The 18,957-nt window shown below is 35.1% G+C and overlaps 2 protein-coding genes across 3 annotated transcripts; one reads left to right on the top strand and one right to left on the bottom strand.

Annotated features, from left to right (window-relative positions):
* The first annotated feature begins 4,452 nt into the window (after positions 1-4,452).
* On the top strand, positions 4,453-11,922 carry LOC110115336 (RNA polymerase I-specific transcription initiation factor RRN3). Its single transcript, XM_028694868.1, has 10 exons — positions 4,453-4,615; positions 4,700-4,825; positions 4,917-5,027; positions 5,588-5,656; positions 5,824-5,930; positions 7,806-7,889; positions 8,030-8,126; positions 10,207-10,326; positions 10,789-10,976; positions 11,162-11,922. Exons 1-10 carry the CDS (start codon positions 4,529-4,531, stop codon positions 11,454-11,456), a joined length of 1,284 nt encoding a protein of 427 aa, XP_028550701.1. The 5' UTR covers positions 4,453-4,528; the 3' UTR covers positions 11,457-11,922.
* A 4,896-nt stretch (positions 11,923-16,818) lies between these two features.
* LOC110115322 (RING-H2 finger protein ATL46) lies at positions 16,819-18,708 on the bottom strand. Of its 2 annotated transcripts, none has more exons than XM_020848525.2 (2): positions 18,483-18,708; positions 16,819-18,211 (listed from the first exon to the last, which is right to left on the bottom strand). In XM_020848525.2, the coding sequence occupies exon 2, from the start codon at positions 18,077-18,079 to the stop codon at positions 16,922-16,924; it is 1,158 nt and encodes a 385-aa protein (XP_020704184.1). In that variant the 5' UTR covers positions 18,080-18,211; positions 18,483-18,708; the 3' UTR covers positions 16,819-16,921. The 2 variants fall into 2 exon arrangements, with proteins under 2 accessions (XP_020704184.1, XP_028550700.1); XM_028694867.1 differs by having other exon boundaries at positions 16,819-18,113.
* Between the last annotated feature and the right edge of the window lie 249 nt (positions 18,709-18,957).

Below are 18,957 nucleotides of genomic sequence, written 5' to 3'. Positions count from 1 at the left end.
TCTCCTTGGCCTATTGGTTGAGAGCTTTGACTTCCAACTAAGAGGTTCAGGATTCGAGTCTATGTGTATGTGTTGTGTGTGTGAGTTTGCCTTAAATGGCCTAAATGTCCAAAAAATATATATATATATATATTTTAAGTTATATTAATTAAGTTAATTATATCATTAATTATTAAATTAAGTTAAATAAGATAATTAATTTATGTTCTAATTATACTATTAATTATTTAATTAATTTACTTAATTATTAATTTTTTAAATTATATTAATTAAGTTAATCAATAATAAATTAATAACTTAGAGGCGTCTAGGGTTTGGTTTCATAATTTCTTTCCGCCGTTGCTGTTCGGCTTCGTTGCTTAGCAGGAGGTGTAGAGATTGCACGCGTAGCTACTTCGGCTCCTTCGACGATTTTCCCTTCCTGTCGGTTCGGAAGTTACGACATTTTGATCGGAAGCAACAACGGGAGCTCGCTGGCTGAGAAGGATCTCCCTTTCGCGCGCTTCTTCGGCCGAATCCCATAAATCCGTCGAACCGAGGGATTTAGTAAATCCGAGATTTAACCCGTAAATCCTTAAATCCGGGATTTACCCGTCGCCGAGATTTAGCGAGCGCACAAAAACCGTTTTTGCTGGATTTAGAGTAAATCCGACTTAAATCCCACTGTAAATCCGATACCAAACAGCCCCTTAGAGCCTTGATATAGGGTCTGCTTTTCACGCCGCCATTTCTTCGTTGCTTCGGCTACGTTTGGTTTGTGTGAAGTGACGTTTTAAAAGGGTTCTGAACCTTCTTCGTCTCCTTCGACGACGTTGGATCGGAAGTCTCTGGAGCTTGCGCTAAGGTAAAGAACTTTCTCCGTTTTGCGCGTTTCCTCTCCGAAATAGTGTAAATCCGCCTGATTATCGGATTTACTATATTCGGAACTTAAGGTAAAAGGGTGAAGGAACGGGGTTTAGGAAAAACGCTTTGTAAGTCTTTGTCTTTCTGTTGAACCGAGTCCCGACTTTTATTTTCCTTCGGGCTTCATTTCCATATTTTTCCTGGTTTATGTGACTAGGTTTGGTTACTAATTTGTTTTTTTTTTCTTGTTTTTTTCTGAACAGGTGCGGGAACAGCTTAAAGCATTGGTTTGAGGTTGGATATGGGAATTGAACCAGTGCGTTCTGACATGGCAATTCAAGAAGTGGAGGATGGCTATCTTAGCGACTCTGCTGTATACTCCTCCATTGCTGAGATACTTGAAAGGGTTTCCAAGGTATCAGTCAGTGTCTAATTTGAGCTAATTGATTGAAAGTTATTTTGTTTAATTTATTGATTATGGAGTGCACTTTCCATCAACAACCTTGCATTCTTAAATAAAAAAATTGAATTTTATCTCTTTTATGTTCATGTCATTTTAATAGACAAAATATGTGTCGCTGTGAATAGTTTTTTTTTTCAGTTCTATTGAAAATGCTAGATTGAAAATCAAGTTAGTTTGGGTTTCAAACACAATTACAGAAACAAAAAACACTGAGACGGAAACAATCCCACTCTGAATATTCCCTATTATCTTTCAAAAAACATATCATAAAATGTTTTTTTAATTATTTTCTTTATTTGCTGTTATTGTCCTTTCCATGACCCTGTTAGGAGAATAGATGCATTAGATTTGGCCTATGTTAAGAAAGGTAGAGGTAGACCTAAAAAGATTTGGTTAGAAAATTTTAGAAATGACCTTTCTTTATTAGATTTAAATGAGATTTTGACTCTTAACAAGACAAAACAACAACAACATCAAGCCTTTGTCCCACTAGGTGGGGTCGGTTACATGAATACTTTTTCACCATTGCGTCCGGTTAAAAATCAAATTCTCATTTAAATCTAATAAAGAAATATCATTTCTAATATTTTCTAACCAAGTCTTTTTAGGTCTACCTCTACCTTTCTTAACATAAGTCCATAAGTCAAATCTAATACATCAACTTTCCTAACCGGGTCATCGGAAGGCCTCCGTTTTGGTTGATGAGGATGCTCAGGTGGATGAGTGGATTTACCCTTAGAGATATGATACGAAATGAGCATATACGTGAAAAGGTTGGAGTAGCTCCAGTAGATGATAAGATTAGAGAGAGTCGCCTTAGATGATTTGGTCACATAAAATGGCGCCCTTCCGATGACCCGGTTAGGAAATTAGAGGTATTAGATTTGACTTATGTTAAGAAAGTTAGAGGAAGACCTAAAAAGACTTTGTTAAAAAATATTAGAAATGATCTTTCTTTATTAGATTTAAAAGAGAATTTAACTTTTAATAGGACACAATGGAGAAAAAGGATTAATGTAGCCGACCCCACGTAGTGGGATAAAGTCTTGATGTTGTTGTTATCAAAAGACCGTTGTGATGAATTTGCCCCTATTTTCTTAAGCTAAATTATAAAAATGTGTTGAATTCTACAACAAAGTTATGCGTCATTATCAAAATAACACCTTGAGTGGATATGTATATTTTTGTATCCTTAACTACAATTCTACTTTGATTTGGTTATAACTAAAGATAACTATAGTTCAAACGAAAGAAATACATTTTTGGATTTTAAAAAAATATACAAAATTTTTCTATTTTTTAATTTGTTATCTAGAGGTGCAAAATTGAATGTTTTGATTATGGTTAACTAAATGGTGGTAGTAGATACATAGTTGCAAATGAGCTAAGTGAAATTATGCTGTTTGTTTAGTTTATATTTTTATTGTAATTGGTTGCAAAAATAAATAAAAATTGTCATGCCACTGCAAGTTTTTGTAAAAGGAAATTTATTGTATCTTGAGGGTACTTTTTTCAACTCTCCCTTTTTTATTTTGTTATTTGAAACTTAACGGACCCATTTCCCAGTTGACGTGTAATGCAGCAAAGAGCTCCTGCTTGTCTTGGGGATTTGTTATAGATGGTGATACCAAATTTTCGATGTGTTCATCCATTTTAGATTGCCTTCTAATAGTCTACTCATCACCATTGGAGATCCCTCATTCTAAATCTAAGGTGCAAAAGAGTTTACTGGGAGCAACTCTGCCTAGTGATGTCTACCATCCTGAACATCATTTTTATTTGCTTTTTTGAATTTGAATGACGGATTAGTTTTAAGTACTAGTACTTTAACTGCATTTCACTTCTAATGCTTTATTGGGTATTCCCATATGATCTATTAAATTCTTGAAAAACCACAAATTTTAGTCCACTGGGGTAGAAATATCTGAGGCTTGCATATCAAAATCGTCTGAGTTTCCTGCAGTAGCTGGCTTGTTGAAAGTTACTATTGACTCTTCAGTAGCTTCTGTCCATTGAGTTGGTGCAGCAGAAAAATTCTTTAATCCCTGAACTATGGTATCCAGTTAACCATCAGCACTTTTACTATCCTTTACTATCACTAAGTGGCTGTGCAAGTGATTTTTCTTCCAATTCCAATCCAACTCATTCTCTATTAATGTGTAGTGGTGTCAGGTATCTGTTTTGTGCATATATTTTGCAAGAGAATTCACTTTCACGTTGACCTGCTGGTTTTAGTTAATCTAGAAACTATATAGTTTTTTAGAGCTATTTAATCTTTAAATATTTGAACACACTAAACTAAATTTAACTTGTAAAACCATGCGTAAACTTATCAAAGAATGATATTTAACTTTATGGATTTCATTTATATTAAAATTAGCAGAAGTTAAATTTGGAAATGTATGTGCGCTATTTTCTTCCCGTGACATGATGGCTTATTAGATGTATCATGTCCTACTTTTGCTGTTGTTTGAAATATAAGCATATTTCCACACCAGACATTAAGATTGTCACTCTTTGTCAAGCCTACATGGGAGATGTTGAGTTTTGGCGCATGCATATGGCTAACTTTAAAGCTTGTGCCAAAACCAATGGGAATTAAGGCTTCGTTTGGGACGGCTTTTTTAGTGCTTCTTAAAATGGCTTTTTAGTGAAAAAATCAAAATTTTTGTACTAGAAAGCCGTTTTAAGAAGCAATAAAAAAGTCAAGTTACACTCACCAAACTTCTCCTTTGCCGCCACTTAGCTCTAGTAAACCAAGCATCTTGGTTGAGAGTTTAGAAAATGTTGTTCTCAAGGTTCTAATTTGTGATGGTAGCTTTTTTTTTAATGGATTGACTCTAGGATGCTTGATTTTTGAAAGAACACCATGCCATTTCTTCTGCTGAGAAAATGAATCAGATGACATTTTATCATGAAACCAAGTGAGTCTCTTCTTATAGATCTCTCTAGGCTTGAACATGAAATTACTTTGTTCTTATGAAGTAGGCATAAAACCACTACAAGTACTTACCCATTTTACTCGATCAATATATTCAATCTAATAACGCCGTTTATTTGTGTAACTGCTGTATTTATTATGTTTGATGCAACATTTTGTATTAAAATTTGCAGGCTATAAAGTTTTTTTTTTCTTTTTTGTTATTGTTATATTGATATGAGGTTGTCTTTCTGCCGGTGGTGATAATTTGATTGCAGCTGTTGGTAACGTTTGTAGAGTGCATGTTGGGTTTGGAAAGTAATGAAATTGGAGAATATCTTTCGAGCACATTGCTGTCAATGGTGGTTGATCTTCTTGTAGATTTAGATGTAAGTTCTGATTTCCTTCTGCATCCTTTTTGTTGCTGACTGTCTTACAAGCTAATCATATGGGAGGTTCTTTTAATTTTTAAGGTAAATATAACTTGGGAGGATATCCTAAAGGAAGATCATAATAGAAGCATATTTGATATGGAGGTGGAAGACTTGGAGGACAATGCCGAGAAGAATTCAGTTGGCAGTCAAATAGTTTGCAGAAAGGTTCATTCTACATGTGCAAAAAGTTTTAATGACATGTGAAGCATTGGTTTATGTTAGTTTCTGCTGCTAAGCGTAATCTTTTCCTACCCAGGGTGAAGGTTTTGGAGATCGTAAATACAATATGACTGACAAATTGGATTGTGTTATGGTGATCGTCTGTGAGCATATCAAATCATCAGCTTGTGATGGTCGATTAGTGAAGGCTAGTTTTTGTCCCCCTGTTTTTCACTCAATTGCTATATTTTACTTTTTTTTTTGCATTGTTAACAAGTATGGTGCTTTCTGAATAAAGTTTCCTTTCAAATGTGATAGTTGATCCTTTTTGAAGTGACATGATGAATGGAACACCATAGGGCTTAAGTTCTTATAGAATTTCTAACCCTTTAACATTTTCTCAGTATCCATGCTGATAAATTACTTCTAGTCTACTTTTTGTTGGAACTTTTGATTTCACATATCTTGATAGTTATTGATAATACTATCACCTTTTTGGATGTGAGGCTTGTAAATTAATAGTTGATCAAGTTTAAATAAAATTTTGACAATATTAGTGCTGAAAGTTAAAATTGTGTTGATAATGTTGAAAAGTGAGCATGTATTCTTTTGGCTTTTTGTGCTATTGACTTTTTTTTATATCATCTTTCTTGCACTCACGGCATACTTACTATATCTTTCTATTTTTAGATAATGTTTTGTTTTGAGTACTTTTTTCTGCTTTTTCTTTTAAAGATGGTCGTGTGACTTCTCTATCTATTCCTATAGATCTTTGAGACACTGATAGAGTCCTTTCGAAAAACTATGCTGAATGCCCACAAGTCGAAATTTTCACAGGTATTCTTTAGTTTGCTTATTCTTTTCCTTTTTTACCTAAATATTCTTTTTATGTTTTGTTTATCTGTAGCAAAAATCATTGTCAGGATTAATTGATTACATGAGTTTTTTTAGTTTTCTGCACTTTATTTTTATTTAATCACCATAATTTACTTGCTGTCATGCAGTTCATATTCTTCTATGCTTGTTCGCTGGACCCTGAAATTTGTGGCTTGAAGTTTGCTATTCTTCTCACTGATATCTTCGTTTCAAAAACCGAGGACCCAATTTCAAGGTACTGTGCAATTTTTAAGCTGAGTCTATCTCTTTGATGCTGGGATTTGTTTTAAGAATTTTTTCGGTAGGTTATGTACACCCCTTAATTATTCATGGGAGTATTCTGTTTAAATCTAAGTTTGATATAATACTTACAATTTTTGTAGGCATCTTGAAATTAGTTTATTATAGACTGGCAAAGGATATGATATTTTAATTTATATGAAGAAGTCGAAGGTGAATTTGTTATGGTAATACATTAATTTATTATGGGTTGGAAGGTTTTAGTGTATATATTAGCAAAGCTAAGGCATGTGAAGTTAAGATTAACTTATTATGGGTAGGTAGGTTTTAATTGTATATAATCTGGAACTAAAAAAAGGGCATTCCTTTGCTTAGGCTCCCGCTGGTACAAAGTCTAATGAGACATATTTATGTAGTCTCAACAACATATAGCATAGTGATCCAAATCCACCCAAATAGGATTGGTGTTGAAAACCTTTCAAGGGTACTGTAGATAGTATGAGTTTGATGTCTAATTATTTGTCATCTAATTGCACTGTTTAGGTTTTAGAAATTTTTTTTTCCTCGACCTATCTATCCATGCAAAGGCATGTCAATCAACTGATTACCTTCTAGATGTTCAGAAGATTGCAGATTGATCTCACAAGCCTTCCCAAGAATTTAACAGTTTCTAACAAAGTTGATCTAAGGATTAAATAAGCATGACCCTATGTGAGTGAATGAATAGCCATGCATTAGAATTTTGGAAAAAATCATTCAAAATCCCTCAACTTTCCTCTCCATGTAACTGGCCCATGTAGAATAGATAAGGTTAGTTAATAATTTGATGCAAGGCTCAACAATTCATGCCTCCGTTGAAAATCAAAATTTGAACTCCCTTGCATGATGATCGGGCTGTCCTTGACTAGTTTTTGTGTTGTGACTTGTCCAACTCCTTCAAGAATATTTTTTTCAGCTTTTGGGCACTCTTGGGAATCTTTTGGAGATCTCAAAAATCTTCTTGAAGTTTCAAAATTATTGTGGAATACTCCATAAAACCTTGAAAATTTATGTTTTTGAGAGATCCTCCAAAGTCGCTTGGGGACCTCTTCTTAAAATGGATGTATATCTTTGAACGAAGAATGTCAGCATGCATGTACATCTAAGAAAGATGACCTAGGAATGGGTTTAGTGAGAAAGATTGTGAAGAGTATTGGAGAATAATTGAGATGGTTTGGACATGGAATCTGAGAAGCAATGCATTTAATTGTTGACCCTTAGTGTGCAAGAACTAAAATGGAAAAAGTGGTAGGCAAAGCTAAGAAGCTTGAGCTTGTTTGAAAGGATTTAACTATAATCAATTCCAACTGCAACACTTAAAAAGAAATGAATGGACGAGACATTTCATAAATCCAAGCTTAAATGTTGATTGTGCGGCTCATAATTGTGACTTAACAAATTATGTTATAGATAAAGTTCTTTCTTGGTAGAAAATTTGATGGAAACTTTGGACATAATTATGTCTCTTGTGGTGAGAGATCCTGCTTTGGAATTTGGATGGCGCTGTATGATAGTATATACTTTTATTAAATTCAATAAATTTTTGAGGATAAACCTGTGCTAACAGTATTTTCCATTTAGATGTATTAATAGGGTTTCTTTTGAACTCATGTTCATTCCATTTATGCTGAAATTTTGTAGACTCTAGTGTGTAACCATATATGCTTGGATTGATTCCAAAATGTCAAACATTTTGACACTTGAAAACTTAGTATTGTTATATGCATTGTTGTTACCAAGTTTTTAAATAAATTTATTTATTTGTTTGGCATTTCATACAATCCACCCTTAATTAGAGTGCTGAATTTGAATTCTTTTTGGATAACTGCAGAATGAGTGCAATTGCCTATGTTGCTAGTTTTTTGTCTCGAGCAAGGTTTATTTCTTCTGCGGTGGTTTCCAGCATAGTTAAAAGGTTAGTTATTAGGTTTTTATCCTGCCAAACCTTTTATCTCTTGTTCTTAAACATTCTTGGTATGTTGTAGGCTCTATTCACTAGCATTTATTTTTAGTTAGCCGCATTCTGTTAACTCTTTTCTTGGAATGCTTGTTCAGGTTAGTGGAATGGTGTTATGATTTTTGCTATGTACAAGCTAGTACCGAAAGAATAAAGAACCCCAGAGGTCATCGCCTCTTTTATGCTGGGTGCCAGGTAAACATTTTATTTGATGAATTTTTGTTTCACAGTGCATTTTTTTTAATGTTGAAGATGAAAATTCAAATGGTTTGGTTGATTTTCTCTACGTTGTTTAGAATATATATATATATATATATATATATATCCCCAATTATTTTGAGGGACCACTTTGGTCCCTCAACTCGTTCAAATGGGACTTTTTAGTCCTGTCATCTAATCGTAGAGTTGATGGTGTTAAGTATGAGGGTAATTTAGTATTTTTAATTAAAATATTTAATAAGTCTAATTTGTTAGAGATTATAATTTAATTTTTGTAAAAAAATTATTTAACTTTTCTTTAATTAAAAATTTATACATAATTTTAGTTTTAATCATTATACATAATTTTTTAACCCTTCTACATTGTTCGTTGCTCTTCGACTTTGCCTCCTTTGGGTGACGGGTAGAGTTTTAAACGACTAGCTAAATAACTTCTTCACCTCCTTCAACAACGTTCCTTCCTGTTGGATCCGAAATCACACTTCACCGTTCATCTGTTCTATCGGAAGTAACGATGACGATGGGAGCTTGCTTGTTGCGAAGGTAAAGGTTTTTGTTTGAGTAGATCTAAAACTGAATACATGGAGTGTAATTTTAGTAGTAATAGATCTAGTGGTTGGATTGTGACATTCAATGATCAAGTCATTAAAAAGAGTACATGTTTTATATATCTTAAGTCTATTGTTCAAAGAAATGGTGAAATAGATGATGTATTATTAGTAGAATTCAAGTTGGATGGTTGAAGTGGTGGATTTTTTTTTTTTAAATGGTTGAAGTGGAGGAATTTATCGAGTATGTTTGGTGATAGACAAGTACCCTCAAACTTAAGGGAAAATTTTATAGGATGTTTGTGAGACTTGCAATGCTTTATATTGTAGAATGTTGGCCATTAAAAGGGTAAGCATAAAAATAAGTTTAAGTATTGGAGAGATGAGGATGCTCAAGTGGATTATTGGCTTTACACTTAAGAGATAGAATGAGAAACGAGTGTATAGTTGAAGAAGTTGGAGTAGCTCTAGTGGCAAATAAAATTTGAGAGAGTCGCCTTAGATGTTTTGGTCATATAAAATGTTGGCCTTCTGATGTCGTTGTTAGGAGGTAGATCTATTAGATCTAGCCTATATTAAGATACATAGAGGTAGACCTAAAAAGATCTGGTTAGAAAGTATAAAAAATGACACTTTTTATTAGATTTAAATGAGAATTTGACTATTAATAGACAAGGGAGAAAAAAGATTCATGTAGCTGACCCCACATAGTGGATAAAGGCTTGTTATTATTGTTGTATTTTTAGAAACCGAAATAAAAAAACAAAAGTTGTTGCCAAACAACCGTAAGAGTTTGGATCATTAGTGACGACGCTTGTTCACAAAGCAATTGCTGATGGATTAGGCCCCCTCAAGGCAAACAATCTTGGCGAATTTCCCCCATAAGCCCTTCCCAAAAAAGATTTATGTACGTTAAATTGACAACCTTGTCATATACCAATCATTTGAATCATGAGAGATTGGGAGCTTGTGCTCCTATTATGTGGTCATGAGTTTGAGGCCTTGCATGTTTGATTTTGTGCGTGAGTTTGTGATCAAATAAGTTCAAAATCCAAAAAATAAAAGCATATGTTGGAACTATTATCCAATGTTTTAATCCATATGTGCGTTCAAGTGGTGGGCGTGTTAGTCCCATGCAAACTTATAGCACAGTTTTCAACCACCTAATATGATGCCTCACACAACTAACCTAGCAAGGACTGGTCACTGTGTCCCCAAATAAGGCCTGTAAATCTTGCACTCGTTCACCATTTCTGAACTAACTGAACTTTTGGAACTTGAGGCTGCATGTATTGGAAATCAATGCGTACCATCAAACTACGTTAGGTTTCATAAATAACCATAGACAATGTGCCTCTTTTTGGTGTTAAATTAAGGTGCAATTAATCTGCTTGTAATTTCTGATATTATATTCTTTCTCGGTGGGCATCAGCCCTTGCATTTTCACGTGATATATGGTTTTTCTATCTATACTTAAAGCTAACTGCATTTTGATTTTTCCTTTGTAGGCTGTGATGTATATCCTTTGTTTCCGAATGCGATTATTGATGGATATTCCAGAGCTCAAGGAAATACTTTTTAATTTGCCTTTAGAAGCGATCTTATGTCATCCTCTGGATCCTTTGAGGGTATGCCCTTCACTATCATATTCAAAGTTCATAGAAGGTGCATGATATCATATGAAAAGTAAATTTTCCAACCGTTAATATAGTTGGGCTTATGGCTTATGTGCATGTCAGCACTATTCTGTGTGATTTAGGCTTCGTTTCTGTGTGATTTAGGCTTCGTTTGGTTCGGCTTTATACCTGCTTCTTAAAGTTGCTTTCTAGTTAAAATTTTTAAATTTTTGTACTAAAAAGCTGCGTTAAGAAGCAGGAAGAAAGCCGTCCCAAACGAAGCCTTAATTTGTGAATTTCTGATTGTGTGAACTATGAGCTTGTACATCAAGGGGCTACTTTCACTGGGTTCTCCTTAAAGCCATATTTTAAGCTGCATATAATATTATCGTCAGCAGGTGCTGTCATTTATAAAGCTGCTTAGGATTCTCTATGCCTGATTGATGATCTTTGCTTCTTTTTTTTCATGTGCAGGTGTGCTTGCCTACGATTGTGCAGGAATTCCTACGTCAAGCTATGGCCGCTCATTTACTAAAGAAACCTTTCTTGTCCTGCGATCCAAATGACTTGCTGGAGTCCGAATTCTCAAAAGCCTTTGGTGGGGTTGAGAGGCTTGATATGTTCTTTCCTTTTGATCCATATTTGCTAAAACAATCTGACAGGTTTGTTAAGCATGCCACAGCTAAATCCCCGTTTTCCTTGTTTTATTTTTATCCTATAGTTTTTCTATCGTTGTATACACAAATCTTCCATTATTATTTCTTTCTGAAGCTGTTTTCCTTCATCTCAAATATTTATTTTTGTTTGGATGGTTACGTTTTTATACTGCGCTTGTGCTTTTCTTAAGATTCATGAGGCCCAACTTTGAGTTCTGGTCGATGGTGAAGAAAACATATAGTAATTTCAACAGTGATGATGATTTCGATGACCTAGACCCAGAGTCTGCTGATGAGGGAAGCCATGATGGTCTTGATGATGAAGAGCTTGTTGATGAGGACGGTGAAGATGATCTTGGGTGTTCCATGAACAACATGTCAATTACTCCAAGACCAGTTTTTGAAATGGCCACGGCCAGTGGGGGGAGCATTCCAATACCCAGTAGAATGCCTGCCAGAATCAGACCATCTGTAAGCCCTATCTAGTCACCCCTCATACAATCAAATATTGATTCATTTGATTATTTGGAGGATAGATGCACTCAATCCAGTTCTTTGATGATCTAGAAAGAGCAGTTATGTTTTCCGTTTAGGACAGCTTTTTTATTATTTTCCAAAACAACTTTCTCTTGAAAAATTTCTATAACTGTTTTAAAAAATAATACGAAAGTTGTCCCATACGTCCCAAACGAAATATAGGAGAAAAAAGTAGTAATTAAGTAATTTCGCCTGAAGAATGAGATGCTGCATTTTCAAGTTGTAATAGTACAGCCAGTACCCTAAATAGTTCGGAACACAAGCATTCATCACTGTTGGCCTTCAAGAGCCACAGAAAGTGTTTGTTAGGCAATTTTTTATATAGTTTGTTTATTTTGGACCTTTCAGACCAAGTGTACCTGAATTTTTTTGCAAAATTTTCAATGAAATAGCTTTGTATCTTTAATTTCAGTTACATCAGGAGTTATTTCTTTGGGATGATTGATGACTGATGCTTTTTTTTTTCTTATTCATGATTTTCTCTTCTTCAATTTCCTCACAATTTGGTAAAAGTGTAGAGTACCTGGGCTATTACTGTAATAATAATGACCAATTAGTTTCTGACACCATTAGCTTTGCAAAAAAAACTGTAATATGGTGGAAGTTTGACTAATAACAAACTTGAAGGAACCTTTTGCAAATAACAATTTGTTAACTTCAGCAAAAACATACATAATCTATAGCATGTGTAGGCCATGGTTTATCTATTTTTTTAGGATTTGTTTGGGATAGTTTTTTTATTGCTTTCTATAAAAAAATTTCATTATAAAAATTTCTAATTAAAAAAATTTAAGCTGTTTTAGAAAACAGTAAGAAAGCTATACCAAATGAAGATGAAGACGTCTTTCTTTCTACTTCTTAAAGCAGTTTTATAGCAGAAAAATATTAATTTTTGTATTAAAAAGTTGCTTTAAGAAGCAGGAATAAAGCCGTCTCAAGCAAAGCGGTAGTCAACCAATATGTTTGGTTAATCATTGATCACATGAGTGAATTTTCTATTACAAGAAGCATTAATGTAACTTGAATAAGGGACTGGTAACCAAGGTTGGTAAGTTTCATGTATTTCCTGAAGCTTAAAAAACTAACGAATCAGAGACCTTGGAGATCAAGAATTTGTTAAATACTTAAACAAATCACATGCTGACAGACTTTATATGGCGTAGGGAGAACTTTCTCTTCTCTTATTTTTTCTTCTTTTCCCACTTCTTCGCTGTCATTTGTTCTTAAAAAATGGTTTTGCGCAGAGATTAGTGATTCAGGAAGGAATATACTTCGTTGAATTGGTTAAATGGATGGCATACGCTGTAAAATAGTTTTTTTTTTTTTGAAGCATTGAGATTCTACACAGAATGCTTTTCATGTTCACTAAAAATCACTTCATCTATAATTCAAATCTTTTCCTCAAAAAATTAATAAGGCATATAAATCAATAAAACTATTTGCAGCAATACAACTTCAAAATTCCAAAAAAAAAAAATGCATATTCAAGGATGTCTCGATGCCAATCTGAAGGCGTCATGTCATCCAATGTATAGTATATTAGATGATGTAGTACGTCCGAATTAATCTTCGAACGTGTTTGAATGCTGCACAGAATAATTTCTCATACTCGAGACATTAATGTTGGTCAAAAAAAAAAAAGAGTGAATGATTAAAGCAGACAGAAAGTTAAAGAGAACTGTGTTTCTTAATTTTTTTTTTCATTCAAATAATGTGCGGTCGAGTTTGACCAAATGGTCACTGTTAAAGAATTTTTCTTCTGCTTCTTTCTATTGGCAGATGCTCCACTTCTCTTCAACAATATTCTTTTTTTAGTGGTCATTGCCCTTTTTTATTTTTTTGGTGACGAGAAAGCACTGTTTTTAGGCCAGTGAAAACTCCAGTCGACCTAGCATGCACCCCACCCCAACTTACATGGGTCAACACTTAAGACTTTCACTGCTTGTCAAGGGATTCGAACCAGGGACCTGGACTTTGCCCAGCCGGCTCTTCATCACCCGAACAAGCAACGGTGAGTACTGCCCATAATTTTAAGTGCTTGAAAACCAACTGTGCTTGGTCATCATAAATGAAGCAGGAATTACTTCACTGCCAGTCTTTCAATTTTGTTCTTTCATTCTCCTAGAACAAGTTGAAGGACAATGGCTAAGAATCTTCCTATAAATGTTCCTTTTCTGCAAGTTATCAAAAGCACTTTATGTATTTTCATGTTCAGGCTTTTAAGATCAGCAGCATCTATCTGCTTTAAAATTTTATTTGGAATAACTTTGACCATCACTATTTTCAAAAAATATATATATAAGAGATTAAATAATTTGATTGAATAAAAAATTATTTTGATATGAATATTTAAGCCCAAAAAGAAATAGTAAATCATGATTTACAAAATACAAATGAACACAAAGGATTTATTTGGAAAACCCAAATATGGAAAAAACCACGAGGGAGGGAAAATATTAGAACAACGCGAGAAAAAACAAACGAAATTTCAAAATTATCCTTACAACCAAAATTTAAACCCCTCGAGGGGGGCGCTACCCCCTTGAACCCACGACATATTTACAAAGCGTACGATGGTCAAGAACTTGAACAAATAAGGCTCGAATCAAATTCAAGGCAACTCCAATAGAATTCATAAGTCATACAGTAAAGACAAGAAAGATGGCATCTGAACTTAAGCTTAGAAAAATTATTTTGCCGTAAGAAAACTTCATTCCTGGCAATTTTGTAAGAGAACCAACCATGCATGATAATTCAAGCTTGAAACTCTTCAACACAAAGATGAACAGTAAGATAACATTTGTAAAGAAACAATGGCATTAAGCTTCTTAATGTAGTCAGTACAAAATTGTCAGTAATAAAATTCTACAGAACAAAAATTCATATAACCGATTCCACATAATAAGATAAAGATTTGATGTTGTTGTCGTTGTAATGTTTGAACCCTCCCGTAACGGAAGAAAAGCTTGTTATTATGGTTGTCCTTATTTGATCTTGATATGATTATTCTTGTAACTTCAGATAAGGTTCCATAAGTCTTTTAGTTCTTTTTTTTTTAATTGTTTTGCTTGAAATTGTGAACTTAAATTAAAGTAGTAGGGCAATCAAGTAGGTCCTGATGACAATTGAACACTATATACTGCATGTGATTTCTCATAAATATAGTCTTACCTTCACCTGAAAGCCATTAACTCAGATCACCATAGAAGTAAACAAATCACTACTCCTAGTCACCTTCTGACTAAAGGTCTCAACTCCAATGCAAGCTGATCAAGCAAGTATAAGAATTATATGGTGCTGCACCAATGCCCTTGGAAGAATCAGCAAATAGTGCAGAGGCTTGTAAAGTTCAAATGAGTCATGTAGCACTATCAGCAAGATTTACTAGATCCGTGAAGCCCTGAACATTTTGAAATACTTCTTCCATGTCAATATTTCAATCTTGCAGGCATTCAGTGCATGTTCTGAATGATTTCTACTGGAGTTGTTACTTTCTTTTATGCGTTGCAACATACTATTTGAGTGAAAAAGGAACAATTTTCTCATTATTTAGTTAAAAAACATACATCTTTGGTATCAGAATGAACATTATGACCCATAACAAATTTCACAACATTCATTTGTTGATAATTTTGTATTGATGAACAACATTTCATAAGCATGAAAAGCAATTAAGTAAAATTTCTCAACGCAAGCAGTGAAGGATAAGAGAAGCATAGTGGAAAACGAAGTTGTGATAAAAAAAGCTGCTATTTTGCATAATAACTCTGAATGAACATATCAATTTTGACCCCTTCTATCGCTATGAGCCAAATATTTGACAAGGCATGTTGACCTTGGGGCCACTGGACTGGGCAGGATATGACCAGTCTAATGGATGGCCCTATTGTTTCATTAACAATGTTCTACCCGGCCGTGCCGGGAAGCTGTGATAGGCAGGTTCACTGCATGTGGAACCCACCTGGCCCTGAGTACCAACAAAAGCTTGCCAGACTCATGCAGCTTGACTTACCAGAACACTTGGATCATATTTTTGAATGCTTTTAGAAATGGCGAGTGACTGCAGTGGAGGCATCTCTCACAGTAGGGACAGCAGTGGGCCAAAACCAACAAGGGAAAGAAATAAAATGATTGAACTCTATACCAAAGAGCATTTCTCCTCTTCTCTCTGAGTCTCAACATCATGGCATTCATGCTAGAATCCACTACCTCACTTTTTTCCATGGAAAAGAAATTCTTCTCTCATTGCTTAGTGGATAGAAAGGGGCCATCATCATGCAAGTACATAATTACTAGAAAATATTGTTCTCTCTCTCACACACACACACAGAGTCATCAAATCATTGATATCCTGTTAATCTTTTAGAACATTCAGAAATCAGTAGAACTGCTGTCTTAAACAAAAGGCAAAGTTCCATATGGAAAAGACCACTCCCTAACTAAAATGCTAGTGAAATATAATGTTTTGAATAGTTGAAATATATGCTAGTGTAGAGATATAAAATTGTTGAACATCATCCATAGCCTTAAACTTTGGGTTGAAAATGGGTTTAATCATTGGCGTATCTGGCCCAACTTCAATTAGTGTATTGTTAAGGCTTTACTAGTATTATCAAAGTTGTGATTCGGGTTAGATCAAATGATTCATGTATTTTGTGGCTCAGTGGTTCATATGGGTCTTTTGGTACCATTCATCATGGCTAACCAAAGTTCAAGAGTGGGTGTCCCCCATAGAACCACCATGTGATTTAGTGAGCTCTTAGTGCTTGATACTTGTTAATTTATATGAATTTTTGTTTAAAAAATGATAATTGATGTAGAGTTCTTGCATAAGGGAGAGATTATTAAGACAAGTGAAAGTAGTGAAATTAGTCCTACATCACATTATTGAAAAATATATTGGTGTAAAGAACCAAGTGGTTGACCCTTACTCATAGGCTTAAGATTTTGGATTCCTATTTGACCATTAGTTTATCTTGGTGTAGAGTTACCAAATGATTGGCCTTACACATATACTTAACCTTTTGGATTGAAAATGAGTGTGACCACAAGTGTATCTAGCCCAACTCTGAGCCCCTTTTGGTTCATACTCCTTAAACGGTATGAAATTTCGATCAATTTAGGAGTTAAGATTGGGTGATTTATGCAACCTCATTCCTATATCATAAACAATCTGTTTTTTTCTAATTTGATTATAGTAGAGTATCACTAATTGCTAAGAGTATTCAAATCATAACCCTACTAATTACAAAGAATCAGCACTCACAACCTCCATGAACTAGCTACTCCTACAATCATAAAAAACAGAAAGTGATCAAGTAGAAAGAGCATCAAAATATGAATTTGATTGATGAAATTCCAATAACCACCACCATGAAACAGGAACAGATTATGAAAATAAAAAAGAACACCTTTCAGGTATCATAAGAGCTCCTCCTCATCAGCCATGGCAAGCCCCCTTCAGAATTTGATGCATCAGAGATGGGGAGCTTACCTTTCTTATTAGGCCACAGCCATATCTTAGAAACTGAAAAGCTCTCACCTTTGCTCCCAGCATGAAGTCTCTTCCCCTCAGAAGTACCATCCTCTGCTGCAGAATTGCGAATCAATCCCACCCTAGCTCTTGAACTTTTACCCTCGCCGCTCCTCACTCCGCTGTTCAACGCCACCTGAAGATTTGCATCCTGAACCACATACTGATAAGAACCCATAGAAAAGCACCGTCTCGCATCCAAATTGCTGCTACTAGTCTCCCCTTCCTCTCTCCTCACAGCAACATCATCAACCTTATTAGCAATTTGACTGTTATGGTTCCCATCACCACTATAAATCCCATTGCTCGCACTTCTAAATTTTCCAAGTCTAACAGGAAAAACTCTCTTCTCTGAAACAATCTCCTCTAATTCTGATACTTTTTCTTCATGGTTTTCATCTGGATTCTCCTCATCCTCCCTCAAGTCGTCAAAATCGAACATAGGATTTTCAATTGCAAGCCCCTGAATGAAGAGTGCTCCACGACACAAAGGGCACGTGGAATTCGAAAGAAGCCAAGTGTCAATGCAATTAAGATGAAAGGCATGGCCACAAATAGGAAGAAGCCTGAGTTTGTCATCATCAGAAAACTCACAAAGGCAGACAGCACAATCAAATGGCTCCTTTGCACCGACGATCTCCTTGTAAAGAAAAACTGGAAGCGCATCAATGAATGCTTGGTCGAGGCCAGAGTCATGGAGGTGAAAGAGCTGCTGAAGCTGCCTTTGTAGTGCATCTGAATCGCCCGTGATAGCTGTGTTTGTGCTGCGGTTGGAGCGGCGGGAAGCGGAAGGCCCTTTTTTTATGAGGAATCTGACAAGGAGATGAAGAAGGCCGGAGATGAAGAAGATGACTGCAAGGATTACAATGATGAAGAGCACCGCAGGGCTGATTCTGCTATTGCTTGCGGGTAGGGAAGGAGATGGCGGCGATTGGATTGAGGAAAGCGGCAAGGAGTCTTTCCTGAAAGCATTGCGTTGAGAATACTGGAAGCTATTTCTGCTGTCAATTTGAGAGAGAAACCAAGTAGTTTTAATCATCTCCTCTCTTGGTTTGGGAGAGAAGCCAAGGCATCTGAGGTGGGGAGGATTAAAGATTCAATCTTTAACTCGTTTAAGAACTGATCCAGATAATTTAGAGCAGGTAGGGCAAAAGATGCTCTTTTTTTTATCCTGAAGGGTGGATGAACCCCGGATCATTCAAAGGTGAGAAAGTGAACATAGGATTTAGAAATATCTAAAAAAATAAGAGGCAAGCTATCTTTTTTGCTTGCTTTTAGCACAGAACAAGCTCTGAAGAGGCAAAGAAGAGAAACTCAAATCTTGATTCTAATTTCTTATGAGTCCCTATTTCGTTTTGGGGAAGGTGAGGTAAGTGGGTGATGAACAATACAGTAGAAGAAAGAGAAAAAATGGATTTTTGAAGGATAGATACGAAGGTTACCTCTGATGTCTTGATAGAACTTGGCTCTCGCTTTACTTCCGCGCCCAAGAAACGAAACCCTAGAAATTTCAGTTCTTTCCTTTTCTATGTTTGAAATCTGATAATATTCCCAACAATCAAAAGGGCAAGGAGTGAAAAGTTGAGGGCAGCGGCTTGTCGAAGACGATTCTCTGTTTAAAAACCGGAGGAAAATTCAAGGGGTTTGAATCCTTCAAAATAAAAATTCCAAGTGCAATATAAAAGGGTATTGTGCAAGATCTGACCTCCAAATTTGTTCTTTAAGCTTCCACTTACAAATTTAATTATCCCTCTAACCTATTAATTACATTATTGAGAACCCTCTAACTACATTTCAAACAAATCTTCTAGCGGCTAGAATTTTAAAATATTGATGGAGATGCTTGCACCATGTAGAACAAGTAAGGAAAACAAAGAAGAATTGACTCTTACTAAAATAGAGTAAAGAAATTTGAAA

The sequence above is a fragment of the Dendrobium catenatum genome, unplaced genomic scaffold (assembly GCF_001605985.2).
Source record: "Dendrobium catenatum unplaced genomic scaffold, ASM160598v2 fragScaff_scaffold_586, whole genome shotgun sequence".
NCBI classification, from domain to species: Eukaryota; Viridiplantae; Streptophyta; class Magnoliopsida; order Asparagales; family Orchidaceae; genus Dendrobium; species Dendrobium catenatum.
The sequence above is the reverse complement of the archived record's forward strand: the minus strand, read 5'-3'. Positions and strand labels throughout refer to the sequence as shown.